The sequence below is a fragment of the Trematomus bernacchii genome, unplaced genomic scaffold (genome assembly GCF_902827165.1).
Source record: "Trematomus bernacchii unplaced genomic scaffold, fTreBer1.1, whole genome shotgun sequence".
Taxonomy (NCBI): Eukaryota; Metazoa; Chordata; class Actinopteri; order Perciformes; family Nototheniidae; genus Trematomus; species Trematomus bernacchii.
In genome coordinates this window covers 2034860-2055630 of record NW_022987689.1, presented here as the reverse complement: position 1 = coordinate 2055630, position 20771 = coordinate 2034860, and the positions used below count along the sequence as shown (strand labels likewise).

The 20771-nt window shown below is 39.3% G+C and overlaps 1 protein-coding gene across 1 annotated transcript in view; it reads left to right on the top strand.

The window, feature by feature from the left end:
- Nucleotides 1–166: 166 nt before the first annotated feature.
- The window catches only part of spidr (scaffold protein involved in DNA repair), a 41629-nt gene continuing 21024 nt past the window's right edge, over nucleotides 167–20771 (top strand). Inside the window, exons 1-9 of the mRNA XM_034137776.1 lie at nucleotides 167–325; nucleotides 641–802; nucleotides 925–988; nucleotides 1596–1778; nucleotides 3523–3665; nucleotides 9701–9930; nucleotides 11055–11152; nucleotides 12448–12667; nucleotides 19127–19331. Coding sequence (XP_033993667.1) covers nucleotides 311–325; nucleotides 641–802; nucleotides 925–988; nucleotides 1596–1778; nucleotides 3523–3665; nucleotides 9701–9930; nucleotides 11055–11152; nucleotides 12448–12667; nucleotides 19127–19331 — 1320 coding nt within the window. The 5' untranslated portion in view covers nucleotides 167–310. The remainder of the gene's footprint in view (nucleotides 326–640; nucleotides 803–924; nucleotides 989–1595; nucleotides 1779–3522; nucleotides 3666–9700; nucleotides 9931–11054; nucleotides 11153–12447; nucleotides 12668–19126; nucleotides 19332–20771) is intronic.

Below are 20771 nucleotides of genomic sequence, written 5' to 3'. Positions count from 1 at the left end.
CTGAAATAAATGATAACTACATACAATAACAATTCAATATAATACCATTTTAAAACTAACTCTCACTATCTCTCTCTCACACGCACGCACACACGCTGCGTCCGGACCATGCTGTTGAATAATCAAACACACCCCTCTCTGGATTGAGCAACACAGTGCTGTTAGTAAATTTGCAAACCAGTGAGTTAGCAAACACCGGTAAAGCGCTATTGCACAAAGATGGGTTAATGAAATAGATACTATTAGACTACGTTGTTTTGACACATGCATAAACTGCAGCTGTTGCTTAAAGTTACTTTATTTTGTCGTCATGTCTTCCAGAAAGGTAAGAAACCTGCTAACTAGGTAGCTAAATTGCTAGCCTGATCATGCTAACTTGAAGCTACATGCTAGTTACAGTAGCTTTGACAACTATGTGCCTCTGCCCGCCCCCAGCTGAGTGCAGTTTACCTGTCACTCATGAATCAAGTGGTTTATATATTCTTCATTATCACAACGACAAACCAATGTTATAATTTAATGTGAAAACTTGATGTATGTCAATAAAAGCTAAGTCAGAGCTTTCGACCCAGTTGTTGCATTTAATGATGAGAACGTTTTCTGACCGTCCCCGTCTTTTCTCTTTGTTCAATGTGTGTAGCGTAAAAGGCACTACAAGGATATAAAGCGTGTCTTCTTTCCTGGTGATGTCGAAAAAGGTTTGCAAAAATTGGACAAAGAGCCACGATCCCATTCATCTGCGTCTTCTGCCAAGAGCTGGGAGAAGTGTGGAGACAGTTTTCTGGACTCTCCGGTCATGAAGGTGGAAAAAGATGCACCATGACATGACTGAAACACATAATACTCACATCACCAATTCTTATCTATTATTCTCCTGTTTATTTAACATTGTTGATGGTGTTATTACTTTTATCTTTGTTGCAGAACCTCAAGTCATCAGGAAGAAAACTGTCTGATATAAGAAAGATGGCTCAGTCCTCTGCTTTAGGTAATTTGTTGTTAAGTTTGAGTGCATTTTCTAATACTTTAGGGGCTTTGCAATATCTTGATATTTTATCATCACTTTAAACATCGGCATAGTCATTCATGATACAAATTATTGTAATTTACCGTCACAGTAATCATAAAATCACATTATATTCAATGTAAGTTTGGACTGAACAATCAATTTATTTTAGAGCAGAGTTTTGTCAACTCACAACTCACCACAATTTATCAATCTGGCCAAATAGTGTATGTTGTCATGTTTATCATCAGATCTAACAATAGGAAGAAAACCGAGATAAGGCAGTCTGGGGACATTCACTTCTATCTTTAATCTTCCACCTCTTGACACAATTTAATGTCTGAGATGTTTTCCTTCTTTTGTTTTGTTAAAAAAAAAAAGACAGCCTTTTGAGAAAGTGATAAAGTTTAATCTCAAACAATACCTTTTGATTCCTTCTATCTATTCCACAAAGGAATATCAATTGTTGTATTGCTTTATTTGGTGTGGGGAATGTAGCCATTAAGCTCTGTAGATATGTCTCTTTGGCTTTATTTGTTGACATTAAACAGACATCGCCTTATCTTTTCTCTCTCTTGTGTTTGCCCAGTGCAGACCAGGGCTGACCCCTGTAATGAGGACCCTGTGCACATTGCATGGAGCTCCAGTGACGGAGACCAGTCTGATGACGAGACGCAGGATCAACAACAACAGCGTCCTCAGAGACCGGCGAGACCCACAGCTCCAATCCAATCTTACACAAGAGCGCTGCGCATGCTCAGCACTGATAAAGGTACATCAGAGGCCTGTACTACGAAGCCGGATTTTCGCTTAGCCGGCTGACTTCAGGGAGAACTCGGGCTTTCCGGTCCTATGACGCTGGTTCTCTTTTTAGCGGGCTAGATCTCCATGGTAACTTATGCTGAGCGGCTAACCTCCTCGGGAGGAGGTTAGGTTGCAGGCTAAGAGATCAACTCAGTGAAAGCACCGCCTGCTGACCAATCAGAGCTCCGTGTGCGGAGTTTAAAGCTATCAAGTCATATTACAGGATAGAGGAAATACAGAAAAACTGCCGTTGCAGGAAAGGCGGCCGGCCAAAATCAACTGACTGTGTGAACGTGAAAATTAATAGAATATCCCCTCCCATCTTCAGAGCAATCTGACTATTATAACATTAGCGTTAAGAAAGCTTACTTAAATATCTGCCACAACATATGTAACCGGATCAGAGTAACATTAAGTACAGTCCGCGGCACTGTGAGTGCAGACGTCGATGTGACCCAACACTCGAGTCAAATGTAATTAAAGTCAGATCCACTCGTGTCTTGGACGGGGCAGTGATATCATAAAACTGTTAATGTACGCATTCAAATGCTTTTTCTTTTACCAGCTGTATTCACCTTGCAGGTGCAGCTATGTGGCTTTTATCCTGGATAAAGTGTTTAAGTCATGGATGTTTAAAGTTTAACTTCTTCATATTTGACTAATATTAAAGTTCACTTTTCATTCAGGAAGTATGACGCTGCGCTGTCAGTACGCTTGTCCATGTTTGAGATTGGTCGAATGCTCCAAATACCACCCCTTTCATGTGAACGCGCACCTAACTAGATAGGACACGGCTGGCTTGAGCGATCCACTTGATAACCAGCGTCGTAGTACAGTTTAGCGAGAGCGCGTATGTTTTGGATTGGGCCAACCGGCTAACTCAAACATATCCAGGTTAGGAAAATCCGGCTTCGTAGTACAGGCCTCAGGTCTGTTGTGACTTTCTGAGTCATGGCAGGTAAACCATAGGCAGTGCTAGTTTTGTTAACAAAAACTGTGACTAATACTGTCCGTCAGCAACCTTTTTTCCATGACTAAGATGAGACGATAATTAGACAAATGTCATTCAACCCTAACTGAAACTACATCAACATGCATTGGGTGGCCATGAACGAATAGGCAATGCTATAGGCCCGTCTTTATAACCCCAAAAAGAGGGGACTAGATACTCCTGACTGTTTTCTTTTTAAATGCAGTAGTTTTGTGTCCTGTGCTGCAATGTATTACAAAAAAAACACTTTACTAAACACTATACTTACAATTAAATGCCAAGAGTTATAGTGCTCTAAAACTTAAAAACTTGAATAAAAGCAAACAGAATAAGGTTGACTAAATATGAGCAACATTTTTTACTGAGAAATATTACTTATATTTGTTTGTATCTATCTGTGAGTTCAGCTTATACTACTCTTTACTGCAGAATGGTAAAGATATTATCAACATTAAAAAGAATAACTTATTCCAAATTGTCTAACTATTCCTCCAACTCATCGTCCAGTTACTGGCATTTTCCAGAGTTTGCTCAGTTATCATGTAGTTGACTCAGCTTTTGTCCTTTGAACAAACTTTGTTCACTTGATAACAACTTCTATGCACTGATAGGCAGTGAGATTTTGTCGAAAACCCCAGCCTTGTCTAATAAGTAAACATTGAGTCAGGATCGGTTTGTCAAACCTGTTGTTTTCATTTATAGTATTCTTTTCTTTCTTTAGATGACCTTCCTGTTATCGACACAGACACTGATCTGGAAGAATCTGAGGAAGAAGTTGAGAAGGACAGCGGGCAACAAATCTCAGACTGTGAATCAGAGTCCTTTGAGGAAAAACCTGAGGATTTACTTCTTAACCCTTCAAATGTGAGTGAACTAAATTCATACTGATGCATTGCCTCAGATACCACATTTAACACATTCATAAACACTAGATGGCGCCACACAACCACTTAACCTCCACATTTATTTTTTAGTCCAGTGTATGTTTCTAAATGAAGGTGCTCAGTTTACTACCAATGCATGCAGTTATCCTTAAATGTTAGTTTTCCTATAGTCCAATGCGACACCACATGATATTCTGTGTTTTCTAAACCTAATGAGCTTTACCATTAGTTGTGGCTAACATAGCATGGAAGCACATGTTTGAATATAACCTAAAAGAACATCTCAAGTTATTCATTTTTATTTTTAGTCATCAATTCCAGTTTTGACCTATATTTGTTTGATTGTTTAGAGTTAAATTATAACCATTACACCACTAGGTGTAAAAGGACCTGGCAGGCTTGAACCAGCATTGTGCTCTCTCTCTCTCTAGGTGCAGGTTATATTTCAAAGTGTCAAAGTTCACTAGCTGAGAGGCCAATAAAGGTTTGACTGAGGGTGGAGAGATAAGCTGACACTTGTTCACAGATACAAGTCAGATATTAAAACAATTGAGAGATTATTTTTTCCGACTTTAATAAAGACAGTAGTTGCTTTTCGTACTCTGAAACTCAAATGTGGAATAAATTCAACCATTTTTATAGGGTTATTTATGAAGATCCAAACACTGTAGAAAATTATAATCTTTTTTTTTTTTAACATATTTTTTATAATCAACATACAGAAAATGCATTGTTTTTATAAGCTATCAAGTCATTTTCCAAGCAGAAATGCCATAAGGCGCTTTCACACCGCAGTACCTTTCCCACAAAGGTTCATCAGAACTGAGGCGCCGTTTACACGAGGAGAAAACTGCTTGTATCTGCATAGTTTCGCGTGCGTATAGCCCTATTATTTACACGAGGCCGATAGAAACTGACCCCACAAACGATAACGGGTCCCAAGGTGGATAGATTTGCAAACGAAACGCTCTGGGGGGTCAACCGAGTCCGTGTAATCACCTCTATACGAATATTTCCTGAAAAAATAGCGATAGCCCCACCTCTCCTGCTCACTGCTGTAGCAACTATCAAAAATAGCTGTGTTAATTAAACGCACAAGGGGTTCTTGAATGAAATAATATTATAAAAGGCAAACCAGAATTGTTAACGCCCAATATACTCCTTAAACAAAATAAACAGAGTCAGATTTCATGCATTGATCCATTATATTGACAATTTTCCAGCCAAACAACACAAACAAAATTAAACAGTCCGCTCTGCGATACACCAAACTTGTCTTTACTGCCTAATCCAGGCCATTATTGTTCATTGCTCCTGCCCCCGTCGGCGGCAAAAAGAGAAATGTTTGTAGGCAGAGGACCGGCGTGTCCCAGAGGAGCGATCTCACCCGGTGTTTGTAGAGAATATCTCTCTTTCTGAGCGGGTCCTCTCCACAGAGACGTGCTTCTTGGTCGGTCGATGCAATATCCACAGATTCGGTTTCTTTCAGTTAACTTCCCCGTTGCATTTATCCATATGCTGAGGAAATGACTATATCCCGCTGAATACCAGCAATCACCACACACACTTCCTCCTGTCAGTAGCTACTGCTAGTGCTACTGCTACTGAGCATGCTACAGATATTAGTGCAAAATCTACAGCTCCTCTACCACAACCATCAGCAACAAGTGGACATGGAGAATTACATGAACTACATGTTGCTAAATACACCGCGGGGCATAAACAGAAGGGTAGCCATGGCAACATTGCTGCGGGGCTGCTCCGGGCTGCTCTTCTTCGCTGCTTTTGGTGTATTTTGGCGGAAGTTACAGCGCCACTTACAGTCCCGGCATATGTACTACAGCGTTTCCAGCGGTCTCGTTTGAACAGACACGTTAAATGAAACGAATGCATGTGAACGGAAGACTTTTTGGAATACGCATACTGTGCATAAACGCAAACGTTCCCGTGTGAAGGAGGCCTTAGTTCATGAGAACTCTTTAGTTCTCATGAACTAAGTACATATCGCGTTCACACCGGAATAAGTCCCTGGGGGAGGATTAGGCAAATGAAGCCGCTGACGTCACTTCTTCTTCTTCTGCTTTGGGATTACTGGCAGGCCGCAAACAACTTCACGGCGTATACTGCAGTGTTTCCCCTACCATTGTCTTGGAGGGGCGCTGCGCCCCGCCAACGGAGCCCCGCGCCCCCCCTGAAATTCAAGGTGTTTAAAAAAAATATATTACAATTTTAATTTTTTTAATAATTTAAATTTTTTTAATATATATATATAGAACCAAATTGCAACTAATCTATATCTACTGTCACTTTTCACATTGAACATGTTCTCTTTTATTAAATAAACTAAACGCTTTCATTTTAAGTTGTGAGTTTAGTGTTTTTGACCCTAAGAAACACTGATGCATTAATCAATAACAATAATCCACAGCTCCTCTCTCTGCTCCAGAGGATTTAAAAAAAAAATATCCCAATGCCCGCCAGAACGCCGACACCTCATCTCTACCGCTCCAATGTTTTCTTTTGTGTTGTCATAAATTAGTCTCTCTGCGTTTATGCGCTGGGCTAATGCTAATGCGTGGATAATAAAATGGCGGCTTCACAAAACTTTTTGGGAGTTTTACGGGGCGTGGTTTGCAATCCAACCAGCCAATCAGAAATAGGAACCTTTTTCTCGGAAAAGGGGGTAAAAAGGTTCTCATGAACTAATTTTTGTTCCGGATTCTTTTGGTGTGAACGCAAAATTTCGGAACTATATCGGAACTAAAGTGGGAAAAGTACTGCGGTGTGAACGCGCCTATACATTTGATGGTTCCAGCTTCTTAAATCTGCTTTATTGTGTTGCATTTCATTGAATTGAATATTTTTTTCAAGTTCAGACTGTTTTCAAGACATTACATTACATGTCACTTGTTAGACGCTTTTATCCAAAGCGAATTACATACTCAATACTGTGGACAATCCCCACAGGAGCAAAAGACAAAACCAGTCATTCAATCACGTCAGCTTGAGCTCTGAGAAACTGCGATGGACATTTTTCACAGCTCTCTGAATAGAAAACCTTCAAATATGATGCATACACTGTGGTTCGCTGAACACACACCATGCTGTTTCATTGGTGTTATCATAGTAGGCAATCCTTTGTGGGCCCTTCTTCCTGAATACTGTGCAGACTTGGATCGACGGCTCCTTCTCAGAAGTCTTTCAGGAGCGGTGTGTGTTAAAGGCAGGGCTGACATTGACAGAATGTACAAGGAGTGGTCAAGGTGTTGCGCTCGCGTTTAAAAAAAAAACAACACAGAGTGCTTTGTTGTGTCGCACACATTTACAACAACTGGAAATACATGTAGTTGATCTGCTGCGTGTGGCCAAATGACTGAGGTGATGCGGTTGAGTAGATAGCGGTTTATTCAAATATTCTTGGTGTTTGAGGCCATCAATTGAATCAGCTCATCACTGTACAACGGAGTGCTGCAGGAATGAGTCCAAAAACCCTGAAATGAGTTAGCATTTGAATGGGTTTTTGGATAGAGGCCTAAAAAATGTCTGTGGTTAAGACACGTTTTGTTGTAGGACAGAAAATACATCAGTAAATACCCCACTAAAATGAATTGTAAAGCTTTTAAGTGTCTTTAAACATGTGGTTTCTTACAAGTGGCTAAATGAGAATCAGGTGGTTGTCGGGATATTCAACGTCATCGAACACAACACTCCTCTTCTCAGTGGTAGTGATGTTGATATAATGCAAGTTCAGTTCATAGCCTTATGTTTGCGTTTTAATTCTAGTGAGTCAATAATGCTTCAGACATTACATTAGTGTTCCTTTGTGATGATTATCATACTGGAAGAACACAATTTACCATCATACATTTGTTATTACTGCAACGATCCAAAATCCAGCAGTAAAATCCCATTGGCTTTTTGTCAAGGAAATTACCTTCTTCTCAGTTGGGCTCCAAAAATATATTATCCCTGCAGCACTCTATAATGTGCCGGTTGATTTAACACAAAATGCATTTTAGGAACCAGTGTCTTGTGATTTGAAGTTCTGAGTTTGTGCAGTTTGGTGTGTTTTGAGAGGAAGTCTGTCGACGGATAAACATCCAGCCCACAGACCCAGCTACTTCCTCTTGTCACATTTTAATTTGCTGATATCAGCTCTCTGGGGTCAAAAAAATCACCTAACATGCTTGTGGCCAGAGGCTTCCTAGAAAGATTAAATGTCAACATTTTTTCAAATATGGTTTGACTAAAATGTATGCATTTTTCATAGTATAGTTGCAAAGTTAGTTGTCCAAAAATTATTTTGAATCCTGCTATTTTCATTATCGGTTGAATTTCTTTAGAGATTCTCTGATGTGAGCTTCTTAAATGTGAATTATTTCTGAATATCTTTGAGTTGTGTACAAAATCAGACATTTAAGAACGTCATTTTTTACTTTGGGAAACGCTGATCCACATTTTATTTTAATTTTTTACTTTTTATAGTACATAAAAATAATAGTAATTCTAAAAATAATTTTAACAATTTGTGGCATCCTTATTCGACAATTTGATTGCTCATTACTCAAATGCATATTCAGTAATGAGAAAAAGCATGTTAGTTTGGCTAATAGCATTCATTATAACAATTCAGTAAAAAAAACTTGGAAGATTCTGATAAAATTACAAAGAACATCGCAGTTTAAATGTCTTTGCTGCCCGGAAACCGTGCTTTACACACAGCCAATTTTTAAATCAATCCGGATCTAACAGGATTCAGTGCAGAATATCTCAGTCCAAATCAAAGTTTATTACTCCAGATAAAAGATCGGCTGACTCACTCCACGTATGTCTGCCAGATTTCTGTATATAACACAGAGAGTGGATAGGCGGAGCTGTGAGGGCGACTTTGCATCTCGAGGCCAAAGAGGATGGCAGCTGCCCAGATGGAGCGTGTCCACATCAGGCACTTAAAGGGTCAACAACCTCCACCACATCAGGGTCCTCGCTGCATCAGGGGCGTGTCAACAGAGCGGCACTATAAACATCTTTTACTACTGTTTGTTCAGGACAACATGCGAGTGGATGAGCCTGAGCAGAGCTGTGTACTTACAATGCTTTCAGTGCCGGGTGAAAAACATTTTTGATCCATAGCCAGGAACATAGTGTTCCTTTCTCTCTCGCTGGTTAGAGTGTGACGTCTGCTGGCACGGCGCCTAGCAGGGTCAAGTTGATTCAAACAAGAGAGCGCACTGGCTGACAGAGCCTGGTATGCTGGTCTTGTCTGCACATGACAGGAACTCAGGTTTCTTGTGGATTTTTCCATGAGAACGGTTTCCTCCAGGTGTAGCGAGCAGTGAGACAGCAGAAACCAATGTTTTGGTATTATATCTTGTGATTCATCAGCCTGTCAGTGTACCTTATCTACCCACTGTGTGATACACTTTATTTATTTTAATTCATCTTTAATGACTCATTATTCATTTACTGAAGGCTGAGGCCATTTTAAATCTATCTCATGTTCCCCTCACACATAGCGTTATTTTATTGTTTTTTTTTAACAGTTTTATTGATTTTGCAATTATAGAGAACAGAGCAAATGAAAATGCAGTTGTAGATACAAACAATTAAAGTAGCATACCTAAATCAATAGCAATACATTTATACTACAATTAATAATATATCATTATATAACATATAATATGCACATATACATAGACCAACGATTGTACAAATAAATAATACTAATTAATTTAAATAAAAGGGTTGGCGTCATGCAGTCAGACTGGCTTTATTACTTGTTAAAAGAATCCAGGAAAGGATGCCACTTGTAGTATTTTTAAACACAACCCTGGCTACGGTATCTCAGCTCTTCCAATTGTGTGTCATTAGATCCCTCACCCAACGGGCAAACATAGTGTAATTTGATCTGCAAATTAACACTTCTATTCCTTCAAACGTGACATATTCCAAAACTAGGTCAAATACCTTTTTTGATTTATTCAAGTTAATTATTAATAAATGTCTAATCTCTAGACGGCAGAGCTTGAGATCTCGGGCTACGTGTCTGACGGCGAGGATGTTGAAGCCGCGGTGACTCCCATCAGACCGGACTCTCCTGTGCAGAGCGGCGACGGCAGCAGGAAGTCCATCAGGGACTGGGTCAGGTCAGCTCAGGCAATGCTGCAGACGCCTCAGAAACTGCCGTCCAACATGCAGTCCAAGACACCTGAAGACTCTGCCAAAAAGAAAAGGAAATTCAAAAGGTTTGAATAATGTTCTTGTTTTCTCAACATCACATTAGGGACGTTCAAGTTCAGCTTTTTGTCTCGTTCTGAAATCTTGACCAGAAGTATCTGCTAATACCCGAAACCTGATCCTATTCCATTGTTCTCTTTCCCCTCCAATTTATAGTTTGCGTACTGCAGTGTGTTGAACATCGGGTAACATGAGGACAGGGATTGTTCTAGCGCTAAAAACAGAAACAGCAGCCTTCAAGCCTTGTAACTGATTGCAAAAACACACATTAATAAAGAAAATAAACAACCCATGTAACCATGAATATGTAAGCGAAATGGTATTTGTCTCTCATGCATCCATGGTGAGGACTGAATCATTTCCAAACAAATTGAAGTAACTGGGCCTTGTTCAACAACAGCAAAACTATATCAAAACATCCGTTAACAAACCCTGACACATGCAGTTGAATCCAAGTCACATTATATTCATTCATCATTATGCTCAGTACTTCCCAAACACATTTCAGTAAACCGACAATTTAAAACCCTTTGTAATAAACAATCTCATGCTTGCACAAGCATGCAGCTCCTCTGTGTGAATAACATTTGTGTAAGTGTTTTAAATACAAAGGTTTGAGCAAAAATGCTTGTTATGGGCATAGTGAGCATACGTTTCGGAATCGTCTTTCAACACAAAGACGTGAGAAAAACAAGGTTTTCTTTACAAACTCATGGAAACACGGTGAGTAGTTGATACACAAATAGGCATTCTGGGGTTAAGGACCTTTCATTATAGATATCATACTTAATGGAAATGATAAACTATGGCGTTAGCATGCGCCCATACCACACATTATTACAAAGTGTCACAGTTTGTTGCCTTAAAATAAGAGCAAACCGAGAAGAAGGCATAATACTTGCTGCCAGACGACAACGTTTCCACGGCAGAGCTGACGATGAAAGGGACACCTGGTGTCATGATGTGGGTGCTAAATGTCATTGCCATTTCCAAGCCCACCTAATGTGACAGATGGCTATCTGTAGTCTGAGATCAGAAAATCTTGTTCTTTGAAATAAACAATTTCCCATGTGCTGCGTGATTTGATCAAGTAACGTCATCTACTGTACCTCTGTGTGTGTTTGGTGCGTAGCGGAGGCCTCGCTGAGAGGCTGAACCGACTCCAGTGCAGACAGAGGTCAGCTGTTAGCTTCTGGAGGCACCAGTCCATCTCTGAGGCCACAGCAACAGGTGATCCACACAAACACACCGTCTTTTCCGTCCTGAATCACAATTTTAACAATGAACTTTGATTTGTGAGTGGGATGAAGCCCGTGATTTCCTTCTGTATGGAGAAAGGCCACGCTGAGGATGTGCTGGCTGTAGGTCGATCACTGTGGCTGTGAACTCTGAATTCGATATGTAGGTGACAGGAAGCTGCTTGCCTAGTTCTTTTTTTCCTTTTCGTGGTATACCAAACCACTTGTGTTTTGTCGTTGTTATGCATCTCCCTCAGAATTGACACCAGCAGTGGCTTAAAGGTTGGCAGTTGATTGTGGAAAAAGAAAAAAAGCACCCACCTGATCTGAGTTTGCGGTCATTCGATGTTTTGATTAGGGTAATGTGTAAAGAGTTGAACGGAGTGGGAGGTTTATTGACTTGATCTCATTTTTTTAAGTCAGATACCCTGCAGAGTGCATAATTAAAGCGTTTCAGGAGAGTTCATTGTATTTGTCCCACTCCCTGGTTCATTCTTAGCTATAATAGCGTTGTTACCTGCTAGATCATGCTGTTACAAGACACCTGTTTATATTTGATGCTGTCATTTTGGTGTGAAATGTAAGTGCACTCAAACACAGACTGTGAATTATTTCCTGATGTATATGCCCCGCCTATCATTCATCAGTTCATTACAGGCCAAGAGGATGACTTGAGGACAATTTCAGATTTGGCCTGCTGCCCGTGGTTCTTCCCATGAGTTAATCATCTGGGACCTACACGCACCAAATAAACTGTTCAGTTTCGTGTTTAGGCAAATGCTTGTTTCAACTTTATTGTTCTTAATCTCCCTGTTGATATGATTTGCTCCATTAAAATTCCCCCCCTGGCCATTTTTGGGGATTGTTGGCGTACACAGAGCTGCATTGACTGAGAGCTCTTGTGCTGCAATTTTCACAAATCAATGCAATCAAGTCTTCCCACAAAATTTGCATGCGTAGTTTGTTTTACAGCTTCAGGGCATTGTCTTTTTATTGTATTTGCTCCTCCTTCTTATCTCTGCTTGAGCCAAAAGCAAAGTCAGCGTTGTGGTAAAATTCCAAACATTTGCACACCCACCCATTGGGATTCGGTGCGTTTCATATTCAACTCTGAGTCAGTAACAGCTTTCAAAGTTACACAGTGCAAAATGTTCTGATGCTAAACGTGAATTACTCTTATAACGCATAATAAGTCCCTCAGAGAGCAAGAGTCCGGGAGAGTATGAGTGCACTCTTTACACACAAACACACACTCAACATCTGTGTTGTTGTTGCTCTGCTCTCCAGTGGACAGGCCTGGCGTGCTGGTGCTGGAGGTGCTGGAGGTTCAGGAGGAGTGCAGCATGCAACTGGTGCACTGCGAGCACCAGCACCCCCCCGCAGAGGGCCACCAGCACAGCGACGCCCCCCCTGAAGGAAGAGCTGGTTTGCTGGTGTTGTTCAACAGAGAAACTGCAGCCCAGCTGATGCTTGTTCCCAGAGACATCGTCCACATATACCCGCCATGGTGAGAGGATGTAATACATGTCACCCTTTTAAGCCCCCCCCCCCTACACACTAACATGTTTTTTTCTTAATGTTACTTCACTGGGATGTTTGAGCCTCACTGTGCAGAATTCTATCAGTATGTGCAGAGCCTGTTTCGCTGTGCTCACCTTAAATCTGAGTTGAACACATGTACACACAAGCAGGATTTAATAACATCATTTTGGAGCCAATACTGTGTCCAATAAGAAACCTCCAGTGGACCAACACTGGGAATAGACGTTCAGAGAAGTAGGAGACATGTTGTTCTCATTATCTCTAAACCCTTTCAAATGAACTTTATTTGCATTCATGCATAGATTATAGATTTTCCATGATGGTAAAAGAGTATACGTAATTTTGCAAAAGTTAAACTATTAAAGTTATCGGAAGCAACTTGCTATTCAAAGCAGATTCTTTTCACATGTCTTGAAATGTGTCTTGAAGGGGTCTTTAAATGAAAACCACATTTTGCTGCAGTTTGATTTTGATACTTATATCGAGTAGAGTCTGAAAGTGACAGCTTTCTTAAGCACCAGATGCAGAAGACTTTCGACGTTGAGATAAAGTTAAAATAATAATTCGCCAACTTAAAGTGTTCTTTTTGCAATTTAGGAAGAATCGCAAGCCGTTATAAGAAATAGGACTGCATTGACAATTATTATCATAATAAAATCATCTCTAGATCTTATTCTTGATTTATGGTTAGGGCTAGAAAATGTCAAATTAGGAGAAAATGCCAATATCCTAAAACCTAAGATAACATTGTAAAATAGCTATTTTTATGTTTTGCCAGTATTTAAATCCCAAAATGTATTGAGTTAACAATATTTTGAGTTTAACAATTGAGATGCTGGAACCAATGACTAAGCGATTAATCAGTTACGGGAATATCTGCCATTTAAACGTTATGTCAATTGACGCATTTCTTAGTGGTTTATCTGTAATAAGAATAGATATGTCTAACATTACGACTCTATGACGTGGATACATTTCTGTGAAAAATGAATATAATACTGGTAAGTGAAACCTTTTCTTGCGCTGTTTTTGATGTTTAACGTCATAATCAGGCAGTCAGAAACTACAGGAAAATACAAAGTTACACAACCTTTGACTGACTCATTATTCGCAGGCCAAAGAGTAACATGATCTTATAAAATCATGCTGAGGAGGCAATACTGACTGTCGGAATATAACACTTGAATATCCATACATTGAACACTGAAAAAAAGGTGTAACAGACATCTGTAGAAATCACAATTCTTTGGGGTTTTGAGTATAAAAATGTCCTGTTCTCAGCTCATTATAGTAAACAGCAAAGTCCCAGATGTGAGTGCATGGGCGGAGAGGCGAGGAGGAGGAGGGGTGTGTGTATGTGCCTGTGTGTGGTGTGTGTATTTCTCAGGATTGTTTTGGAGTTGGAGCGAGGCAGCAGTTGACTCCAGCTGTTGGGAGTTTAGGTTGAGTGTACTCTGGAATATCCAGGCTGGCGGAAGCGCAGGGGCCTCCTCGATGCTCTGACGTCACAAACAGCTCCAGGGAATGCTTCACATTCCTCTTCCTGGCAGTAGTTAGGTCATTTCCAGCAAGCCGGGGGAAAAACACAGTGGGATCATTTTCTGGAGCATTTGGGAGCAAAGAGTGAAAGGAGCCAAAGAACTGAGATGGAAAACACATGGTGGTTTTGAAAGAATCTCTGCATTTGAGCACTTCTCCTTCCCTGTTGAGTTCCTTTCCTGAAAACATAGAGAGAGTAAAGCCCCCACCAACACTCCCATTTACTCTTTCAAAGAATCATTTCTCATCGGAACAAGCGTCCTTAAAGCCCCTTAGTTTGAGTACATTTACATTCAGCCGTTACAGCTAGTGATGGAAGAAGTATTCAAATTATGTCATTGTTTTCAAATAAAAGTACATAAGTTATAGTATCAAAACATACTTAAGGTACCAAAAGTACAAGTACTTATTTAGCAGAATGGCCCATTTCAAAGTCATATATTTTGTATTGCTGGATTTCAATCAGTGATACATTTATGTGTAAATATTGCCTCTGATAAAGGTAACACTATTTATAATTACTTGATAAACTACTGGATAGCTTAACCTTTAGTGTTACAGCAAAATGTATTTGTTGATTTATATTTTCTATTAATATACCAAACCTGCAAAGCCAGTAAAGCTGTCAATGGAAGGTTATGGAGTAAAAAAAATCAATGATTTAACATTGAACAGTACTTCGGTAAATGAATGAAGGTACTTTCCACCAATGGTAAGATAATTGTGTCCCTACATTAAATCAATCAATGCTATCACTCAATAAAAAAAGTCTCTGAATCATTACAATATACAGTAACAACTAATAAAAAGCTGATGACGCCTTAATGTTCTCTGAATATATTTAATCATTTATCCAGCTTCGTCAGGCTGAAGTGGAAAAACCCGGAATTCAGAGCATCACAGTGTCTGGTAAAATTCCTCTTATCAGCTTCCTGTGTGACGCTCACCAAGGGTTAACCTCCTCCTCCACCATTCCTGCAGTGAGTAGGTTGGCTCCGCCCCCCCCCTCCCACGCCTTGTTGTGAGTGGGCCGAGGCCTGAGCGGAAATACCTGCACGGATTATTCACTTACGAGCTGTGACGCCAGCAGCCACTCCTTGCCCCGGCTACCTGTGTGATGATGACAGCTCACCTGTTCACAATGGGGTCACACTTCCTGCGGGGGAGTTGTACCTGCTCCCATGAACAGGATGTTCCGCTGTACTAACAGTACTGTATGGCCGATGACTGCTCAGATGATGCACTGATAAACGTTGGAGCAAAAGTATTTCAGAAGTACTTGTTCAGAGTCACGAAGTAGTACAAAATGCAATAAGAAAAGAGTTATGAGAGGGTAAATCTTCAAGATAGGATGGTTAAAGAAAGGTTAACATATAGTTGAATAATGATAAAGATGTTCTATTAATCATTACAGAGATGATAGAGAGTTATAGACATTTATTTTTCTAGGTGGTTGAAATTATAATAGATTTACAGCCTGCTAGGTTATTGTTTATACAAGGATCCCCATCAGAAACACATATTCCTGCTTCTAGTACTTCTGGGGTCATGTCCATTGAAATAAATCAAATAGATACAATAAAAAATACAGACAACTTAAGATACAAAAACAGCCGGTCATACAAAGAGCGAACCGATGCACAAGAGAGAAATGAACAATGAAGTATTAACAGACTTAACAGTACAAATAACATAGGCAAGGCAAGGCAAGTTTATTTATATAGCACCTTTCAACACAAGGCAATTCAAAGTGCTTTACAAAAATTAAAGACATTAAGAGCATTTAAGAAACATATTATAAAATGATATCTAGAAACACTCATTTAAAAGCAATGATATAAAATGACATTTAAAAACACTCATTTAAAAGCAAAGATAATAAAAGTTACAGTGCAGTTTAAGTTATGAATATATCAATTAAAAGCAGCGGCAAAAAGAAAAGTCTTCAGCCTGGATTTAAAAGTAGTAAGAGTTGCAGCGGACCTGCAGGTTTCTGGGAGTTTGTTCCAGATATTTGGAGCATAATAACTGAACGCTGCTTCTCCATGTTTAGTTCCGACTCCCTGAAGTCCCTGAAGACCTGAGAGTTCTGGATGGTTCATAATTTAGCAGGAAGTCAGACATGTATTTTGGGCCTAAACCATTCAAAGCTTTATAAACCAGCAGCAATGTTTTGAAATCAATTCTTTGACACACAGGATGCCAGTGTAAAGACTTCAGAGCTGGAGTGATGTGATCCACTTTCTTAGTGTTAGTGAGGACTCGAGCAGCGGCGTTCTGAATTAGCTGCAGCGTTCTAATAGATGTTTTAGTGAGACCTGTAAAGACACCATTACAGTAGTCGAGTCTACTGAAGATAAAAGCATGGACAAGTTTTTCCAAATCCTGCTGTGACATTAGTCTTTTAATCCTAGATATGTTCTTTAGGTGATAGTAGGCTGATTTAGTCACTGTTTTAATGTGACTGTTGAAACTCAGGTCAGAGTCCATGGCTACACCTAGATTTCTGGCTTTATCTGTTGTTGTAGAATAAACTTATACAAAATAAAGAATTTAAGGATAATCAAATTAACACACTGAAGCTAGCACTGTACACATTGACAATTTATGTTCTTTATTACATTTTCAAGTTATTATTTTGTCCCAACAATTTGAAAATAATTTTGCATGCTTAGACTAACTGAAACAAAATGTATAATATAATCTATAGAAACGATTTTTAGCACTTTTCAAAGTATAACAAATTGTTAGGTTTGTTCACTTGAGAAATTACTCGAGTTATTGATTATCAGAATACAAGAGAATAATTTTGTAGTGACTAACGAGGAAGTCCTTCACGTTTCTGCACCATCATGGTAAACTCACAGTATGTTCCGGATGCTGGGCTGTTGGACCACATAGCTAAAGCTTCATTCATAACAGTGACATCCACATTTTCTATCAGGAATTCTGCACAGTTTCTTCTATTGTTTGCTTGTCTATTCATTCTGTTTTAAGCCGGTATTTGTTTAAAGTTCTTGAGAAAGGCTAGGCTACACTAATAGTGTTATTATTGTACTAATGTAGAGTTCAATTCCAGTGGTGGAATTATTTTTGGATTGTTTCCGGCTCACATGATTCCAAAATGTCCAGTCACTCCACAGAGTTGGAAAGTCGGAATGCAAAAATGTATTGTAAAACAATGTAATCATTTCTAAAGTTCACTACATGTTTTTAATCTAACAAAATATTCTGCTTAAAAAATAATATGTGTTGGTGTTTAATCGCTCAAAAATCTTTTTCACTATGTTAAAAAACAGTTTGACTCCTGCTCCTTGCACAGAGGGAGTTACGCACTTGTTACATTAAATTTATTAAACCAAAAATAAATTAAAACATATTTGTTTTGAGTTAATGACACCAATAAAACAGCAGACACTCAAAAGCTTCATTCAAAAACCTGCATATAGAAGCGTTGAATGTGTGAAAAGAAGAGAATTGGTACAGCAGTAACTGGATGGGCAGATTTTATGCATGGGGATAAAACCTGCCATGAACACGTATGTGCAGTTCAAGGATATAAGCCTACAAAAATATAACCTTTGTAAAGATTATAATATAATTTGAAATCTTTATTTATTTGTTAATTTAATTCTACTATGAGCTGTAAATCTAGAATATATAATCATTTCTGTAGATAAATGACATGGATAATGTTTTGATTTGTAAAAGTACACTGTATGTATTTACACTAACCCATATATAATAATGATGTTAAACTAAATATTAGAAACTCCTCTCACTCTAATGCAAAAAAACAACATTTAAGTACAAACATAACATTATAACCTTCACCAGGTCGCATTAGACAACATTACCTTTTAGCTCTAACTCAAACTCTCAGCTGACAGTGTATGTTATATAGTAATAGTTTTTCCCGCTTAATCTGTATGTTTAACTTCTGGTTCAACTAGACGAGCTGTGACACGTTTGTCAGTTACAGTCAAGCCATGATCTTGGCTGAGTCAGTGATAAGCCGTCATCACACTATCCATTTCCCATGTGGAGAGAATCAAGTTGAAACGTAAAACTTACAACAAACAACATGCCGTACAATTATCTGGCCGTTATTCAACTTGTTTGTTCTCAGGCTCGAAACCACTCACAGTAGTAGCTGCGTGTCGTTCACCTTGATGGGTTAAAACCATTGACCGTAAATGTTTTTCTCAGTTCTTAGACTTTTATCTTACAGCATCTCCTTTTTGGCACACACAGATGAGTGAAATCTTAAGCTGGGAACGGTTAAGAAGTACAATTAAACACGAGAGCGTTTCAGGTCACACGTACGCAGCCTTCTGGATTTTGTTTTTCACCAGTAAACTCTTAGCCTGGTTGATTGTGTGACGGGTGTTGGAGTATTTTTCCACACATGATGTCACATTTGAAAGTGCTTTAATCAAGCTGTGCAGCGTTGCAAGGTGTTGCCTTTCTAAGAGACCCACTTGCATGGAAAATGTATCTTTTAGCTCAGTTAAAGAAGACAAATGCATCCGTTGTGTATTTTCACTGGCCCCTTTTTGAACTTGTACTCTGTGCTGGGTGGTACCGAGTCAAGAGCGGAGGTGGATGGTACTTTATCTGAGTTTGACATTCAAATCCTCTCGAGCTCTCAGCCCCACCACATTTATGCAATCATCTACATTTAGTGTACTGTACAATCTGAATCTTTCTTATCAAAAGAATCACAATACAAACTGTTTATCATTGTCCAACACCTTTATTTATTCAATTTCTGTGAAGTTAAGTCCCAAATATCAATAAAAAAACGTAATGTTAAGGTGCATAATTCAACTATCACCATTCTTTACCCCAGATCTAAAACTAATGATCTTTATCTCCCTTGCAGGCAGAGTCTTTCTATAGAGGGCTCCAGCTGTGATATTATTCTGAACACACACTTCAGCCAGAAAGTGTCCTCTGCTGCCAAACCAGCCAACATATCCCTTCCCCAAAGCCTGCTCTCAGCAGAGAGGTGCAACCCGTACTCTCTGTGTAAGACATTCAGACTACTGGAGGAATGCAGGACTGCAGAGGAGATCAACACCAAACAAGTGCGTAGGCTTCACATAATTATAATTGCATGGCTTACAATTGGATTCCTAATTCAACATTTACTGTATTTTGGAAGTTAGGTTATAAGACAATATGCATACCTTCATAAAACCCTTGCAATGCCTCTAACTGAACACAGGTTGAGTTTTATATGTGCAAAACACATTCAAATGATCTCTCATCAGGAAAATGGTGTCAATATTCTTCATAAATGTAACGTGAATATTCTTCATGAATTCATATGAATTCACAGGTGGCACATGGTTCATTGTTTTGACTTACATTTTGCAATAAATAATGCAATTGGATAAAAGGAATCGCAATGCTAAAACGGAACTCACCTCTCCCTGAACTTGGCCTCAACTACTCACCTGTCGAGTTTTGTGACTGATGCGTCTCTCACTGTTATAACTCTGAGGACAAACTCTGTCACAGACAGAAGAGTAAACACCTGACAAAGCACTGATAACTGCTTCTGTAGTAGTTCCCGCTACCGTGGGTGTTTCAAAACCACATTAGGCCATGATGACCCATACACACACACACACACACACACACACACACACACACAAGGTGAAAAGCCACACGCCGTCTCAGCTGGTAATTAATAGCCTCTGTGGAGCACTTATCCCACATTAGTCAGTAACAGGTGCATTCAGTCTGTCCAGCAGAGACATCATAAGTTGACATGTTGGTGACGTGTATGTTTAATTACTCAAATCTGTCTCTCAATTTGCTTTAAACAAATAGAAATGAGTGTTGGCAGCGATTGAGGGTTGATGTAACTTGGCAGTAACTTGAAGTAACTGAAAACAAGGCACATTTGGTCACGCCTTCTTTTTTAAAGCTGATTTCTTAAGCTGTGTAACAAAAAGGACATGTTAAAAGTAAACATTGCTCTCTACAGTAACATGATTTGTGTAAAGAACTTAAAACTATATGGAAGTACTTTATCATTTTATAAACTGTCGGTGAAATTACTTTCTGCTGGATACACAAACCCAGAGAATCAGCCTGCAACTAATGATTCATACAAGAACATGAATTGTTTGGGCATCAATAATGCTCATCACTTATTTACAAATCCAATTTGACATCTTGTAATCAATTTTATCCAACACATTCCCCAAAACCCAAGGAAACTTATTTAACTTAATAAGAAGGTTATTGTGCATGTGAAAGGTCTGCAAAGCCTAAAATCCCAAAGAGTTCCCCCCCCCACCCAAACTGAAACGCCTCAATTGTAGTCCTTTGTTTTCTTCCGTGACATCACTATGTAACAGTCACACTTCTATTGGCTAGCGCTCCAACATGTTGTATGTAATGGGCAAAGGGGTGGGACTTCTCTAAGCAGTTGACCAATGACAACAGAGCCGGCCAGCTAACCAATCAAAGCAGACTGGGCTCTGGTTTCAGACAGAGGGTGAAAAGAGGTGCCA